This window comes from Hippichthys cyanospilos, chromosome 19 (genome assembly GCF_059441005.1).
Source record: "Hippichthys cyanospilos isolate Australia breed blue-spotted pipefish chromosome 19, RoL_Hcya_1.0, whole genome shotgun sequence".
NCBI lineage: Eukaryota > Metazoa > Chordata > Actinopteri > Syngnathiformes > Syngnathidae > Hippichthys > Hippichthys cyanospilos.
In genome coordinates, this window is record NC_142387.1 from 15,297,661 (window position 1) to 15,315,792 (window position 18,132).

At 41.7% G+C, this 18,132-nt stretch overlaps 1 protein-coding gene across 4 annotated transcripts in view; it reads left to right on the plus strand.

Annotated features, from left to right (window-relative positions):
• LOC148408085 (RNA-binding Raly-like protein) overlaps positions 1-18,132 on the plus strand; it is a 70,742-nt gene that overhangs the window by 34,637 nt on the left and 17,973 nt on the right. For all 4 annotated transcript variants that reach the window (XM_088441893.1, XM_088441894.1, XM_088441895.1 and 1 more), the window contains one exon: positions 13,704-13,977. In XM_088441893.1, the coding sequence (XP_088298019.1) occupies positions 13,704-13,977 (274 nt within the window). The remainder of the gene's footprint in view (positions 1-13,703; positions 13,978-18,132) is intronic.

Consider the following 18,132-nt stretch of genomic DNA (forward strand, 5'->3'; position numbering starts at 1 on the left):
TGGGATTGAATGTCTGGACTCTCAAACGTAAAATGACGTCCCTGGCATTGAAGGAGTTACCCTAACCTTTAATGTTGTTTTCTAATGTCTTAGGAGTTTGAATATGTGATTAGAGCAAGCAAAAATTAATATGATGATCAATAAATAGCTTTATTTATTATCGTTATTTATTTATTAATCGGTTTTCTGAAGTTAAGGTTAAGCTAGCACGCAAGACCGCCTAAATAACGCACCGTTTTTGACATAAATATCAAAACACAGCAATAGTCTCACAACCAGGTTTTCCTCTGTACTGAACGAATTTGTTCATCTTGAATTTTGGGGGGGTTGTGTATTCGCGCACGATTCGCCTAACATGATGAGGCATCACCTGGGAAAAGTTCCAGTGTGACAAAGATCTCTGGTCTGCGTGATGAGAGCGAACGCGCCACGTGGCCCGTGGCCACGCACGCTTTCCATGCTCGCGCAGCAGCGCGCGGGAACAAAGACGTTGCGGCGTTGCATCACCGGCCTTTCGATCAAATGCGGGGGGGTTGCGCCGCTGTAGGGGTGCCAGATTACACACTTTGCAAACTATACACATTGCATTTTTTTCTCTCATTTTGTAAATGCTTTTAAAGCTGTATGATACAAGTTATTTATGATTGTTTTATTCCTACAACCACTCAAATTGTTCAGTAGCATCACTTCTATCCATACATACCGTACACCCCCCAAAAATTTGAAAATGTATACCTGTCTTTGTAGCCTGTGAAGTGACGATGACACTTCAACATAGCCATTAACTGTTCTCTACTGCCACCTACTGTCTTGAGGTGAAACACAAGTCAACTAGGAATTTTCTGTTTGACCGCCGCTCTACGGAATGTTGCAAAAATCGCAGGGAAATCATGTATTAAATCCTGTTAAAATGCATCTCGAAAATTGTAGCTATACTGGTTTTATATGGTCCAAAATTTGGACAATGACTCATTTTGTACACAAAATCTCGCACATCCAGCTGCAATCACATAGAAATGTCAGAACGGTTGCATTTTGAAATTTTACCTTTTAATCATCTGCTGGAAATTTCAGCTGCCTTGTGTTTTTTTTTCCCCATTGATTCTTTTATGATATCATGAGATGATATTGTAATATAATGAGATGATATTGTAATATGATGCCACGAGGGGTTTAATATAATAACATTTCAGTTTGTTGCTTTACGTGTTAAAGGACTGAATTAGCGCTAGCATTTAAGCTAGTGGGACCGAATGGCTACGTTGTTATTGCGATTCATTCATTCATTCAAGGGTTTAATATAATAACATTTCAGTTCGTTGCTTTACGTGTTAAAGGACTGAATTAGCGCTAGCATTTAAGCTAGTGGGACCGAATGGCTACGTTGTTATTGCGATTCATTCATTCATTCAAGCGCACCGCGAGTGTGTTAGCACTTGGGAACGAGCGACATTTGCGCAGGAGAACGGGCCGTACGCAAAAATGTCTGCGTTATGAATTTTAATGTCTTGGGACATCTCGCTGCCGAGGACGGGAAGAAACCGGCTGCTTTCGAGCGAGACAAAAAGAACCTCGGTGGCAACTTTCACGGTATGGTGTATAAAGTCCACGCGAATTTCATAGTTTACTAAAACACACAATTTGTGACGAATGAACTCAAGTTTAATGGCTAAGAAAAATCATCTTTTGAGTGATACTCTTAACGTTATACGGTACCGGGAGCCGTTCCTAATATTTTGACTTTGAGTCGACGCCTGTTGCACGTTATTGAAATCTTGCCCTGAGCGGCGATGCCAGAAAATTGTCTTTGAGCAAATTTGCCTTTTTGCGTGTCCTTTTTTTCATTTCTTTGACGACAGTTCCAAAGTTTGACGACCGTTTGGAGCATTGGCCATAAAAAAAGAGGCGGTGTTTATTGCCGCCTCGAATTTTGATAGCGCGCTCAGGTGTACCCAATAAAATGTCCGGTGAGCGTTGAAATCATTCCTGCAGTGGCAGTTTGTAGTTGTTGTTTTTTTTTGTTGTTGTTTTTTTTACGGGGGGGTGGAAGGGAAAGAAAACTGGTGGGTGCGCTCATGAAATATTGATGTCAGCGGGCAAACAACAGGACGCGTGATTGTCATCAAACGCCAGCGTACACAATGAGCGCAATCAAGCCCCCGATGCGGCGCCGTCTGTCCGTCCGTCAGCTCGCCGTCGCGCCGCAAAAAGGTTACGCTTTCCTCATCGTAAGTCGCTCATTTCAGCTGACCTTTTTCCACCATCGGCGAAACTTCAAGTAAAATTGAGCGTGGATCCCCAAACGATCCCCGGCAACTTTTGAGATGAGCCCCTTTCGTCGTCGTCACTCTTGCGGCCATTTTTGATGTTGTTAAATCCGAACCGAGCTGTAACGGTCAGGCCACCGTTCCGTCGTTTTATTTTCGAGGTGGGAAATTTGCACATTTTTACTGGTCTGCTATTCCTTGGCAAAATAGCTGCCAGCTATAATGACGGGAGAAAACTAACTTTCCGGCAGTGCTTAGTTTTTCATGTTATTTATTTCTTTGGTTTTTGGTCTCTCGTCATTCAATTTTTTTCCATCTTAAACATCCCATTAACGACAATTATTCGGCGCTAAATCGATTATTGAATTCATTAAAATTTTAATAGATCTATCAAATAGAGATCTTGTTGAATTTAAAATTGTTCAAGTCCTCTCATTAGTAAATACTGTCAGATTTCTGAAGTCTTTCATAAAAGTAAAAAAAATAAAGCGTATACTTTTTTGTGCAGAACAATAATGACCTATTTTAAACCTACTATAACAGTTCTTTAGGATGTAATAACACTTCCGGCCACTAGATGTCAAAATTATATTGTTTGTTTTGTTTTATGTAAATGTAAAGTAAAAACAGGAAGTATTTCAAGCTCAACCTATTTTTTTAACCTACTATAACAGTTTTGGGGATGTAATTCCTCTTCCGGCCACTAGATGTCAAAATTATATTGTGTTTGATGTAAAAGTAAAGTAAAAACAGGAAGTATTTCAAGCTCAACCTGATTTTTGTAACCCATTCTAACTGTTGTTTTGGATGTAATTCCACTTCTGGCCACTAGATGTCAAAATGACTATTGCGTTTTACGTAAATGTAAAAGTGAAGTAAAAACCGGAGTTATTTCAAGCTTAACCTATTTTTTTGCTGAAAAAGTTAGTAAGAGAATATTGAATGTCACATCCTCTTTCATCCTGCGTTTTACGCCTACAGTCACAGTATAATATTCCTAGGTGACCTTAATTTGGATGGTGAGTAGTATTTTTAAACATTAGTTTCTATGTGTTTCTTTGGCAGTCCTTTAAAAGGTGAAAACGGCCCTCTGTGTAAATTTAAAAAAAAAAAAAAATGGTGGCTTCTCAGTACCCAACCTGTCTAAAAATACCCAAGTTGTGTGACTGGAAGGCTTGTCCATGAAAAGAAGCAAGAAAAAGCATTGTGGAAGTGTTTACACGTTTTGATTTCCCCGATGATGCGGCTGACGTGACTCAGCGGCGCATTTTTTTTTTTTTTTTTGCAATGGGGGGGCCCTTTAAGAGGCGCTTTGTCGGGGAAATGAGCTATCGCCGGCGAAACAAATGAGGACGGCGCACAATTGCCGTCTCTAATCACAAGAGGCCTCGCCGCAATGAACACGCTTCGCCGAGCAGACGAGCGCCACTCGCCCCGTTTGAGCGACTTATATAAGACAACAATGACACTTTTTATCTAGAGCACCCCCCCCTCCCAAAAAAAAACAAATTCCCTTACACGCCTGCGACATTCCTAATGACTCCCAATGAGCAGAGGTGGGAAGGAACCTCTTAAAAATACTCGCCTACACTTACAGGCCTTCATGTTCTGTTAGCTGTGCTTGTTACGGCCTTATTATTATTATAAGAAGCGAGCAGGCTGAACCTCCGTCCGAGTCCATCCTTGTTATGGCATTATTATTAATATAAGAAGCGAGCAGGCTGAGCCTCAGTCCGAGTCCATCCTCGTTATGGCATTATTACTGATAAAAGAAGCGAGCAGACTGAACCACCGTTCGAGTCCATCCTTTTTTGCACGCAGGAATATTACAAAAATGGAGAGGATCAGGTAAAGGTTATGTTTCCAGCTGAGTCAATGAAGAGTGCGCCGGTTAGAGAACACGGAAACGTATTCCATTTGTTGTGGGGTTTTTTGTTGTTGGTTTTTTTTTTGTTTTTTGTATGTATTGATTGTACATGAAAACAAATTTTCAAATTATAGACAAAATATTAACTTTTTAAAAATTGGCAATTCAAGTTATAACTTTATGTTAAAACTAATTTTAAATCATAATTCATTATTCTTGTTTCGATATTTTCCACAGAATGTTCTTGTCAAATAATGCAACCCTTATATACTTTCAATGGCAACTTGCAAACGGGGCGCAATAGAATTTTTTGTGTTGACACCCCAAAACCACTAAGTGGCGCTAGTGGGCAACTTATGACATTTGCAAGCCTTTCAATAACTTCCATGATTGGCTTAGCCTGGACTCCCATAATGCAAAAGTCTTAAAGTCATCATACTCTAATTATGATTTAATAAATATCCTAATTTCAATTTTAGCGTATATTCAGCGTAATTACTTTATTTATTTGTCTACATAATGAAGGCTTGAGGGGCTTTGCAAAATACAATTGAAAAGCACAGCTTTAAATAAATGCTTGTTGTGGTTATTTCTTCCGTTAAAATTGATTAAAGTTATAATCCTCCAGAACGAGTGAACAAAATCAAGATTTACATTTTTGGCCCAGCTCTAGTTCTCCGTTTTGTTTGTTTTTTTTTGTTCACATTTTCAGCAATTATCTTCAATGATGTTATTATTTAGAAGCAATTTTCAGAATTGGCTTTCCACGCTCTTTAAACAATTCCAACTTAATGAGCGCTCTTTGTGTCATCAGGAAGGACCACAGGTGATAGCAAGTCAAACAAACCCTTTTTCTTCCCGGTCTGAATCCCATTGCTCATTTTCAGCTCTTCTAAATGATGAAGATAGCGTGCAAATATCGTGAGTCTTTTAACTCTGTTTGAATATGGCAGCGCCACCGCGCAATTACAGACAAATGAAATGTGACAGCTCTGCGGGAGTCAAGCAAAATATAAGAGTTATTAATGGGATTAATAGTCTTCTTCTCTGCCCGTTTATCTTGGCTTTAATACACACTTTTTTTTCTCTCTCTCTCTCCTATGAGAAATGTTCTGTAAGCGGGACTGCAAAAGGCTGAAGAGCAAAGAATGGAGAGTGAGGCAGCGTCCACTTAAATGCACAGGCAGCAGATGAAAGGGACGCCTCATTAAAAGTGGAAAAGGCCATTGGTGAATTCCAAAACTCAAATGAATATGCTGCAAAAAACTGCTTATTGGAGGAAGATAAATATGGTCTGCTCCAAATGAAATGGCGCCGACTTGAAAGTAAATAACGCTTTAGTTCAAGGGAAAGTGCGTTGTCGAGTTTTACATTTGTTGTATTAAACGGGAAATTGAGTCAAAAAAAGTTTGGCCAATATGTTCAACTTTTATAATTGATATTTTATGAGAGAAAAATGTGCCATTTTGTCACATATATATATATATATATATATATATATATATATATATATATATATAGGTCAATCAATTGTAAATATATGCAATATACTGCCGTACAAAAAATTAACATTACATTCCTGGATTGTATATTAATTCCCAAGTCATCAACATTATGAGGAAATATTGATGGAATCATTTGAAACCTGAAAATGTTAATCAAAACAATGTTTTATTCACTTGTGAGATGTGAGTAAAAAGAGTTTTTTGTTTTTATATCTTGGGCAACAACGTTTAAGAACGTGGAGGTGTTTCTAAACTTTTGACTGGAACTGAATGTGATTCTTAATACGGTATAGTGTCTGTCCATTTTTCGAGTGAATGCCTCTGTTCCATCAGGACTGGAAAAAAAAGAGTTCCAAATATTGACAAATATTCCCATGCAGCTATTATCCGCTACCGCCCACACACACGGTCACACGATCAACAAAGCGTGGCGGCTCGGTTGCCGCGGTTACCATAACAGGCGCTCTCGAAGGGCAGCGTCCACCGTCTCGAAGGGAAAAAGAAGCCTGTCATTTCTGCCAATGGCTGCGGCAGAATGGGGGGGGGCATTGCACCCCCGCCCGCAGGACTTTTATCTGAGGGCGTGTGGATATCGGAATGAAACGGGAAGCCGGAGCAAGGCCGACGGCCTCGGAAAGGGATCGCGGCCAACGTTTTCTTGGCTCCGGGGCGACTGGCTGCTGTGTCAAATGAAGGCTTTCGACCATGTTTCGCTTATCAAGCTCCCGGTTATATTTTCCTCATCGACTTGTAGACCCTTTCTACTAACCTTTTGAATGACCTAGCTATGACCCTGTTGACCTAGCTCCCGGTCCGCTTCACTACCTACCAAATGACCCACCTGCACACCTACTGACTGACCAACCCACCTACTACTTCAAGTATAGACTGTACCAACTTAACACTCTACCTACTGATCTAACAACGTACTGACTAATGTGCAGTGGGCCCCCATGTTACGACATAAATCCGTCCCGCGGTTGGGCTCGTAAGGCAAATCCAAACTTATGTTAAATAGCGTTCAGAACCCCAGGTAAAAACATTAAAATTGTACATTCATGTTAAAAATTGCTACCAAAATAGTATAGTAAGTGCTACGTATATATAATATACATGTATACAATCAGAAAACATAGTGAATAAAAAATATAGAAAGGATTTATTTACGTTTGAGCACCCGCTTGTTATGCTCATATTCCCTAGTAAAGGGTAGATTCGTATTTCTTGATTATCTCCAACTTGGTTTCCATATAAATCATCTTCTTCTTTCTTTAACAGCACTGGCAATCTTGGGAGCCATGGATAACCCTTTCAACTTTCAATTAATTAGTAAAATGTAATATAAATACACTTTTGTAACCACTCGCAATCGAACAAAGCTTTACCGTTCCGCCATTTTGAAACGAGTGAGGCCGACCAATAGCGGAATTGTAGTGACGCGTCGCAAGGACGGCAACTGAAAATAAGTGTAATTACCTAAAAATCCCTGCAGATGGAGATGAAATAACAAATACAGGCCCCTAGGGTCATGACAGTTGTTTTGGTCGCATAACCGGGAAAATGTCATAAAGAGGGGATGAAAAACTCAGAATTCCACGTCGCAACATGAAAATAACGTAAGTCAGGGACGTTGTCACACGGCGGTCCACTGTACTTTGCTACTACCCGTTCACTTGATTAGCTACCAATCGACTTTACCTGCTTCCGTATTGATATTGATATTTCACCAGGGCCAAGCGGTGTTGGTTTGAAGAAGCATCCTATTTCGGTGACATGATGCCCATAATGCGCCCACTGCCGCGGCGTAATGACGCCGTTAAATAAAGCGGTGGCTTCCGCATTTAAATTCCCGCCGAGCCGCTCGCCAAGCTTTTGAAGCCACAAAAATTGCCTGTCATTGCCCCACAATGGAGCGCTCCGAACACATAAATAAAATAGGGAGACGCGTCTGCGGCCTGCAAAAGTGCTAATTGCGGCCGACTCGGAACAAGATGAATTGAAATGTCTCCTGACAAAATATTCCGCCGCTGCCGGGGCGCATTAAGCGGATGCTAGCGCTTGCTAACGTAGCCGGGCGCGCCTGAGTATTCATGTACAACAACACGTTTGGAAAATCGTGTCTTTTGAAGTGCCATTTTTAATAGTTTGCATTTGGATGTTAGCCATTGTTTATTTTGGCTACCACATGACAGCTAGCATCCAAATACAAATCACGCTAGCTACATAAATCAAATTTGGAGACGCGTCTGCCGCCTCTAAAAATGCTGATTGCGGCTGACTCGGAACAAGATGAATTGAGATGTCTCCTGACAAAATATTCTGGCTCTACCGGGGCGCATTAAGAGGATGCTAACTCGTGCTAACGTAGCCGAGCGTGTGTAAAGAAAAGACACCTGAGTAATTTTTGGACAGCAATACAAAATTGTTTTTTTTTTGTTTTTTTAATGTGGCATTTTTAAAAGTTTGCATTTGGATTGTAGCCATTGTTTATGTTGGCTAACACATGACAGCTAGCATCCAAACAAAAAATAACAAAAAAGGGGCACGCCAGGGACATAAATAAAATTGGGGGACAGATCTGACACTTCTGAATGTGCTAACTGGGAACACAATGAATTGAGATGTCTCCTGGAAAATTTTTCTGCCGGAGTGCATTGAGCGGATGCTAGCTCATGCTAACGTAGCTGAGCGTGGGCAAAAGAAAGACTCTTGAGTAATCCAGGACATTATCACGACAGTTTTGGAAAATTGTGTCCTTTGATGTGATGTTTGTGATAGTTTGCATTTGGATGCTAGTTATTGCTACCACATGGCAGCTAGCATCCAAATACAAACAAACACAAAAAGGACATGCTAGGCTGGAAATTTTTAGCTTGCTAAAGCTAATGTTAGCATGTATGCTACAAAGCAGTGTGGGAACATAGTCAGCATGCATCTTTGCAAATTTCACGTGGGGACAAATGTGATTCATTTAGCAGTCATGCTAACTTTTGCTCTTTATTTGCTCCCTCTGCTTAATATGCCTGATGATCTCATTTCTTCTTACCGCCTACCATTTTTATTTCTATGAGAGGTTGACACTGGAAAGAGAAAAGAATCCATAAAAATGTGAGTCATCGCTATAGTAACCGGCGTGTGAAGTATTCCCCGCCAACCTTGAGTGTGTTTTTCATCTGGCGCTGCTTTGGGACGCAGGTGAGGCATGAGGCTCCATGTTGATGTTATCCCCCAAAGATGATTGTTCGCCCCCCTCCCCCCGACGAGCTCCTCAGCCGCGAGTCGTCATTTGTCTGCGGACGTCAGAATAAAAGCCGCGGTGTGTGCAGAAAGAGCTTTTTAAATAGAGCCCGGTTCCACGGAGGGGATGCTTTCACAACAATCACGCAGAGAGAGCCGACGCCATAAAACACCTGGTGCACTCCTCGCCAATCAAATTGGATTAAGGGCCGAGGGGGGATTGATCTATCCGGCGCGCGGCCGGCCGGCGCTCTTTGACCAGATTAGTTTGGTCTTCTCCGTGCAGCTGCATGCGAGCGCCCGAGAAGTCATGAAATCTACGATTGAAGCGCTCCCGATGGCATACAAGTATCCAAATAACCACAATTTAGCTTTCATTATCTTAGCTTTCGCTAATGCTAGCACGTTAGCGAAAATCGTAATCGGAGGTGGTCCGTCATTCGTCAGGCGCTGGACTACTTCTGTCTGCACTCACACAAACTCTTTTTTTCTGTTTTAGTGCTTACACTTATATATATATATATACACTTAAAATTAACACCATGTCTGTGATTCTACAGTTACACTGTAATTGAAACACAGCACGGTAATATAAGTGTAACACCAAAATAAAGCCAGCTAAGGGGTTTAACGCTAATAGATCGTTAGCGGCTAGCGCTAATTGTTATGATACGACGCTTAACTTAGTGCCCATTAAAGTGTTAAATCACCCTAACAATATGAATTATATATTCTTTATCTTCTGTGCGGACCTTTGTCGTTTATTTTGTAGATCCAAATTCAGTATTTTAGTCTGTGTACTATACTGCATATTACGTTTTCTAGCAAATATCACGACTTCATTATGGGATATATTTCGGACACTTTAAAGGGAATAACCTTATATTCCAGGGGTCATCATCGGGCCCTACCGAGTAGACACGGAGTGATTTCAAACAGCCTTTAAAATAGAATCATCAGGACGGCGGATAACAAGGAGAATAGCATTTGTGTCATCACCATGGCAACCCTGCATCGCCTCCTTTGAGTGCTCTATGAGTGGTAGAGCGCTAATGCTACTTCACGGAAGCAAAGGTGCGCATTGTTTGTGCGAGCCCACTGGAGTCATACGGACGGGGATGGCGGCGGGAATCTTGAGCTCTTTCACTTTTTCGCTCGTCTTCTTTTGAAAAAGCCATTTCCACTTTCAAATGCAGCCTTTTGTATGGCTTAGCTAATGCGTATAATATATATCGGATGTGTATTTACTGTATTTATGGTGTGTATATAAAGTGTATACATACACATTTGTATGTATACAGTATATCTTATGAATAGTATATAATGAATATGTGTATTTCCAGTATATACATTATGTGTAATATATATGTTTTTACTGCATTTACAGTGTGTATATACAGCATAAATACACGTATATGTAAGTACACAGTATATCTTATATATAACACTACTGTTTGTGTGTATTTACAGTATGTACATTATGTGTACTATATATGTGTGTTTAATGTATTTACAGTGTGTATATACAGTATATATCCACATATATATATGTAAGTATACAGTATATCTTATGTATAATATATACTGTATGTGTGTATTTCCAGTATATACATTATCTGTAATATATATATGTATTTACTGAATTTACAGTGTGTATATACAGTATATATATTATGTATAGTATATATGTGTATTTACAGTGTAATATATATATATATATATATATATATATATATATATATATATGTACATACTGTATTAATTTAAAAAATTATAAGTCAAAAAAGGATAAAAAAAAATTAGATGATTTTTTTTTATTAATCATTGCATTTCTCATATGATTAATGCTGTGGTGGATTTGGTTGTGTGGTAGTCTGTTTAATACCTTTGTATGTTGAGCTTAGGGGTGTTTAGCATATTTTGTTTGGTTTTGAATGGTTATTTTAGTGCGTTTAGTACAGTAATGTCTGCCGTATAGCTTTAAGTGGAGTGCAACAGAATGTTAAGTTGGGAGTATGGCAGAGTTTATTTGAGTGTTGAGCGCAGCGTTTCTTTGTGTTGGACTGTTTTATTGGCCTTTTATCACCTTCAAGGTGATGGCAGCTGGCCAAAACAAAAGCAGCCAAATAGATTTTTTTTTCCTTCCCTGTGCTCGCTTGTTGCTCGCAATGCTTTGTTTTTTTTTCACTTTTTTTTTTTTAAGATGTGCTCCACATGGAAGAAGCGTGTCCTTCAATCATAACAACAATTACGACAACTGCGAAGGCGCGTTTGTTGGGTTCCGTCCAGGCGAGCAGATGCGACGACCGGGCCGAGTGCTTACAAAGGACAAAAAAGAAAAAAATCAATAGCAGTCATTTCCTCCGTGGCTGAAAAATGTCTATAAATCGGACAGGTGGGCGCGTGTGAACAACGAGCTCTTAAGAAGCGTCGCCGGGAAAAGCGCGGCTCGCTAATGCGCCCCGTTTCGTCCTCCCTCCCTCCCGCCCTGGCGCGCGACCTCAAAGTTCGGCAATTGAAATCCCAGCGTGCAAGTAGCCACGCATCTCATTGAAAATATGTATTTTTTCCCAAAACAGACAAACATAAAAATAGCACCTTAACACTAAATTACCATTCCCCTCCGCTCTAAAAGCAGTTTGCATTCTGAAAGTGAGGCTTTTTATTTGTTTATTTCCTTTTTTCAAGCTAACAATGTGATGTTTTCCCGCAAATGAGACACTCGGGTGCTCGTCATTTGCAGACGCTTTCCCAGCTCACTGGAGGCTGTAAATAAACGAACACACCAGGACGGAATAAATTAAAAGGAAAGAAGATGGAAAAAAAAATGCACAACTCAGAGGACGATGTCGCCGCGCACACACACACACACACACGCACAATTTAATCCTTCACCTCTCGTTCGTCTCGTTGACAATGTGAACATCAATGCCGAGTGTGACTTTGCAATTAGCTAGAGTGTGCATGTGTGTGTGTGTGTGTGTGTGTGTGTGTGTGTGTGTGCGTGTGTGTAATTGGCAGTGCTGCTGATAAATGTCAAGGACACACATACAGACACACTCTTGCACACGCAATCGCAATGAGTACTATTGATGTATTGGTTGTTTGTAGTGATTTGTGTCTCAAATCGTCTTATCCCATTGAAATGAATGGACGTGCTTTTAATCTGTTTTAGCTCCACCAAAAAAAAATCAAAAATAATCTATAATATTCTCCCTCATAAAATAAATACATTGTATTTGTGGAACTCATGCTGTTCTCTTTGGTATGGCCACTAGGGGCAGTATAATGCATATTCAGTGTAATGTACTGGACATGAAGTAAATGAATGATAAATAATGAAATTATCGATGAAAGTTTGGCAAAGGCTGCATTTTGTCACTTGTATGCTTTTTTTTTTTTTCATATCGTGAAATGTTAAAGTGCTAGCCAGTCAAATGTGCTTGAATCTGAGGTGTGATTATACATAGCCCTTCTCTTCTTACCTCCTCTGCTTCCTGCGGGAATGTCTTTACTCGGAATTTCGCCGCATGACTGGACGCGTCGGTCCTTGCTGTGCCAGCTGCGCTAACGATAGCGATGGTGGCGTGTGCATACAGGCCACTCTTGCAATATGGCGGCGGCTAGTTAGTTCTTTTTGATTATTATTGTTTTGAATTCGATTATTTTAATTTAATGATTGTGTTTCTGTAACGGGAAAGTGCTGAAAGGCAGGTGGCACTAGATCATTTTTTTTGTTTTTATCAATTTTTTTTGCCCTTCAACCACTCAAATTGTTCAGTGGCAAAAGTTCTATCCGTGCATACTGTACGTAGGTTATGGAAAAATTGGTATGTCTGTCTTTGTAGTCTGTGACGTGATGATGACACATTAACTGGGCTCTACCGCCACCTACTTTCTTGAGGTGAAACACAAGTCAACAAAGAATATTCTGTTTGCTGACATAGTTTGACCACCGCTCAGCGGATTGTTGCAAAAATCGCAGGAAAATCACTGCAATAAGTCCTATTACAATGCATCTCTTAAATTGTAATGGTTTTAAATGGTCCAAAATTTGGACAAAGGTTATTTTTGTACGCCAAATCTCGCACGTCCATCTGCAATCACATAGAAATGTCAGAATGGTTACATTTTAAAATTTTACATGTTTTAATCATCCGCTGCAAATCAACATATTTCAAACAACATATTAAGTAAGAAAGCTTACGGGATGACTTCCCCTTGAACTCTAAAAATACAAAATTGGTACAATGTGAACTCATTCGACGCTCATTCTGTCAAATTTGATCTTTGGCATTTGCTTTGGATCACCACTTTGCTTTTAACAAGAACTTTTTTTGTGCGTGCTTTATGCAAATGCCCGTACACGAGAGCGCGCCACTGTGGCGTGCGACAACTTAATAGCTGGGAAAAAGTCCGAATAAAAAGCGGTGCGCAAATGAGACGGGCCGGCGGGCCTGCGGGGGCCATTAGGCACGCGACAAACGCAGCTAAGCGGGACGCCAAAGTGCTCCCGCTGACAGCTAGCGTGGGCGCTAAGCGCGGGCAAAACTGTTGTGACACGCGCCCCGAAATCTCCCCGCTCGCCCGTCTGCGATTAGCATTTTAGCAGCCGCGCTGGAATGCGCCCCAGGTGAAGCCCGTAGCTGCAGTGCAAGCTTTTAAAAACAAAGTCTGTCGAGCTGAATTTAGGAAAACTCGCCGTGTCTTATTAGCCCCAAATAAAAGGGTTTCGGTGCTATAAAATGACAGCGCAACGTTGAGGCTACAAAACGGCGGCTAACTAAGCTAGCTAAGATTTGTTTGACGGTTGCGTTTGCGTTCCAGGAGTGCGCCTGGTGGAGGATGACTGGTAAAACCCAAACCAGCAACGTGACCAATAAGAATGACCCTCGCTCGCTCAACTCCCGAGTCTTCATCGGCAACCTCAACACGGCCATCGTCAAGAAGACGGACATCGAGGTGATCTTCGCCAAGTACGGCAAGATCGTGGGCTGCTCCGTGCACAAGGGTTACGCCTTCGTGCAGTACATCAACGAGCGCAACGCCCGCGCCGCCGTGATTGGCGAGAACGCCCGCGTCATCGCCGGACAACCTCTTGGTGAGTTTGTTTTTTTCCCTTTGTTTTGCCTGTTGCTGCGTGCGATCTTGCTAAGCTAACCGGCGCCACGGGACCGTGAAACACGCCCATAATGAAGATTTATACGGCCATATTTTTCAACACTATTTATGCCACAGAAGTGGGTTGGCCATTTTCTCAGTTTGGAAAAAAATAAGGAGAACCATGGTCATTTTCGCCGTCGTTTTTGAACTCGGCCATTTTCGATGATGGGCAGCTCCTTGGTGAGTTTGTTTTTTTGTCCGTTTGTTTGGTCTGGAATCTAACCTGTCGGCGTGTACTATTCATGTATTCACTATTCATACGGAAAATGTGGGCTCAATTATCGAGAATCACGGTCATTTTCACCGTCATTTTTGGACCATTTTCATTATGTGTACAAAAGTAATGGGACGCATGTCGTTTAACTGAATGGACAAAACCACTTGGATGCTTGGCCATTTTTATGTGGACACGAGAAATAGGACGCATGCCGTTTCGCTATGTGAATAAAAGTCATGAGTTGTATGTCATTTTACTATGTGGACAAAAGCAGTAGGACGCTTGACCATTGCCATTTTTTGGACAAATATAATTAGACACATTGAGAATTTAATGTCGACAAAATTTGGACATATGGTCATTTTCAAGCAAAATTTCCCCAGTTACGTGGACCAAATGCATAGCGTATGTCCGTTATGTCCAATATGTGGACATGATTTGTAATTCTTGGCTCGCAACAAGTGCGCCCATGCAGACGCGACGGCTGAGATGGCCGCGGCGGAAATAATGACGTTTTAATGAAAACATTTCGGGAGCAGGAGTTGGGACCGGCGGCGGAGGTCAGCTCTTCAAGCCCGAATTGTCTCGCCGGTCTCGCGGGCTCGTTGGTCTTGGCCGGCGCTAATAGGAAAAGCATCAGCCCGGGTTCACCCGGGACCAGGAGGGACCTAATTGTCAATTAAGGATGTGGCTCCTGTCTTGTTATTTGTCCCGGAAGGGAGATAATGAGGGCGCGCGGGCCGCCTTGCCGAGATTTACTCGCGTCCACGTTCACTAAATCGGGGACACAACTCGGTTTTCACATTGTGGACAAACTTAATGAGGCGTGTCTTTTTCCTTTTGTTTGAGCATTTCTTCTGTCATGGGAACGTTTGTCCAAATGTTGCGCTGTCCCGAGTTCGGACGCTGTCCATGGTGCTGAAACCAGCGCCGATTCCGTTGTTTTGCGTCCTCGAAATGCGTGCGCGTGAGGAGCAGATGTCTCCCATGCGTGCCGTCTCGGCGCGCGTCCTCAGGCTCGCGGTTGGCTGCGCACCGGGCCCGAGATGTTGATGAGGACGCGTTGACAAGATGATTGGTGGCGTCCGTGAAACTCCAATCAATGTCTTCCAAGTCACCCACTGAAATCTCAAAGGCACGGGCGCGCTTTTGCTGTGCTTTCACCAGCCAGAGGACAGAACATTAGGTACACCCACGCTGCCCCCCCCCCCCCCCCCCCCCCACCGCTGCCCCCCTCCGCCCAATAAAAGCAAAACTATATTTAAAATAGTACATTTGTCAAGATATTTGGCTGTTTGTGCTTGGTTTATTCTTCATATTTCTTGCCACATACTGTGTGCTAAATGCTAACATATTCTGAGTGCTACATGCTTTGTGGTTTAAGCTACATGCTAATTGCTTTACACATACTTAATGCTAAATGTTTTTTTTCTGGTTCAAGCAACATACTACATGCTTTCTGGTTCAATTTGTATCCGATGTGCTAACTGCTTTACATATACTTACGTATAGTGCAACATGCAATCTGGTTCAAGCTACATGCTTGTGCTACATGCTAATTTATTTACATACACATGCTTTCTGGTTCAATCTACATGTAACGTGAGACATGCTAACCGCTTTACACATAATGCTACATGCTTTCTGGGTCAAGCTACATGCTGGTTCTACATGATGACCGCTTTGTTTTTATTTTTTTATTACAGCTACATGCTATGTGATACGTGTTAACTTTTTCATCTATTTAGTGTTGCATGTTTTCTGGTTTAAGCTTCAAGCTGTGTGCTAAATGCTAACTGCTTTGCATATCCTCAGTGCTATGTGCTAAATGCTAACTGCTTTGCATATACTCAATGCTACACGCTATGTGCAACATGCTAACTGATTTACATGCTTCATGCTTTCTGGTTCAATGTACAAGCTATGTGAAACATGCTAACCGCTTTACATGTACTTAATGCTAAATGCTATGTGTCGCATGCTAACCGCCTTACATATACTTAATGCTACATGGTTTTTGGTTCAAGCTACATGCTAATGCTACATGGTAACGGCATTGCAAAATGTTAGTTCTACATTCTTTTTTTTTCAAGCTACATGCTTAATGCTATATGCTATGTGTATTTTAACTGCTTCACGTATACTTAGTGCTGCATGTTGTGTGCTACACATTTACTTAGCGCCATGTGCTTTCTGGTTCAAGCTACATGCTGATGCTACATGGTACCTGCATAACGTGAGTGCTACATTCTTTTTGATTCAAGCTACATGCTAAAATGCTACAGCCAGCATCCTTTAGGCATTTTGCCATACGTTGTATGTCGCAGCTTTGGCACCGGTTCCCCGCTGTGATTGACATTCTTGACTCCATATTCGGCGCGTACAAATTGCAGCCGTTTAAAATCCAAACTACTGCTTTTAGGGGCTTTTCTGCAGGGGGTTTGCATAAGATGATTTGATGTAGTAGCCCTGACAGCTTCGGAGCGTGTCATTCTAGCCAACCCCCCCCCCCCCCCCCACCGCCCCCACGTCCTTCCTCCCCCTTCTTTTTTTTTCTTTTTCTTTTTTTACCCCTCATCCCCAGTGAGAGAAAGCGTTTTGAGCGGCGTCCTGACATGACACGGCGGTGCGAGCATGTTTTTTGCCTCTGGAGGTAGCAGATGTGCGCCATTGGCAAGCGCTGTTGGGGAAGGACAGTCAAAGTTGGGCTTTTTTGGGGGGGGGGGGGGGGTTGGCTTTTTTTCCCCGACGCTGATACAAGCTGTTGTGTAAGAGGGCCAAGCCAACGCACAACATGGCGGCCTCGCTTTGCATTTCACTTCCACCCTCCTGGTTTGGAACAGTTTGGATTTAAAAGTGTTTGCAATTGGCCGGCTGGTAGTTCCGTTGGCGGCTTATTCCGTTGGTGTGTAGCATAACCGCTAAATGCTGCTTCGCTGTATTTTCTTTCAACTTTAGATGCCACTTATTGAACCCTGCTGCAGTTCTTGAATATCCTCAACCCGTTGGTAACCTATTTCTTGACTTCAGGTATGTTTTTTATTTTTGCTTATTGTTGGAGCGAAATTCGGACCCGACATGCAATTTTCTACATTGTCAATTTTGGAAAATTTCCAATATTTGAGTAAAGGGATGGAAATGAAAATGAATCGTTCGACGCAGCACTAAATTTGAGCAATAATCAAATCCAACATTTCAATGTAAAGTTATAATATAAAAAGTTTAATAAATAGGTCTTAAAAAATTGTTTAAAAAAATGGAGCGTATTCTAAATTTGACATGTTCTAATTCACTCTTACTCCAAGAATAAAACTCCAAACACCGCCGCAGGTTCCGTTAATGGCTCTGAGGGGCCCCCTAGTGGGCGGGAGCCCGAAGCAGGTGCTCAGTTGGCTTCCGCCTTGTGCCAGGAGCTGAAGGTCCATCCCATTACAACATTTAATGGGCCACACTGAAGGATAAGGTGTGATGGATCACCAATCAGGGCGCCTCCAAATGGCAGCGGGCGAGTACCGGGCCACATAAATAATAACCTGATTTAGATGCAAAATCCATCCTAAGAGGATTACAAAGGCAGCGGCGTCGCAATCAATCGTCATTGTGAGGCAAGGCGACGCATAGCAAGCGGCTGGCATGCAGGAAAAGCTTTGGCAAAATGGGGGGACTCTCATGTCTGTCGATCTTTATTTCAGTTCGTTTGTGGTACATGAGAGAACAGTTCAGTTGTCTTTCACTTTTAGATTCAAGGAGCTCACAATATACATATTATATACATTATATACACAACGTACACAATTTCTGCAGTATTGTCATGCTAACGTTTTATTGTACGGTGTCTCTTGCTAACATCGTAGCTATAGCATAAATTAGCCACTA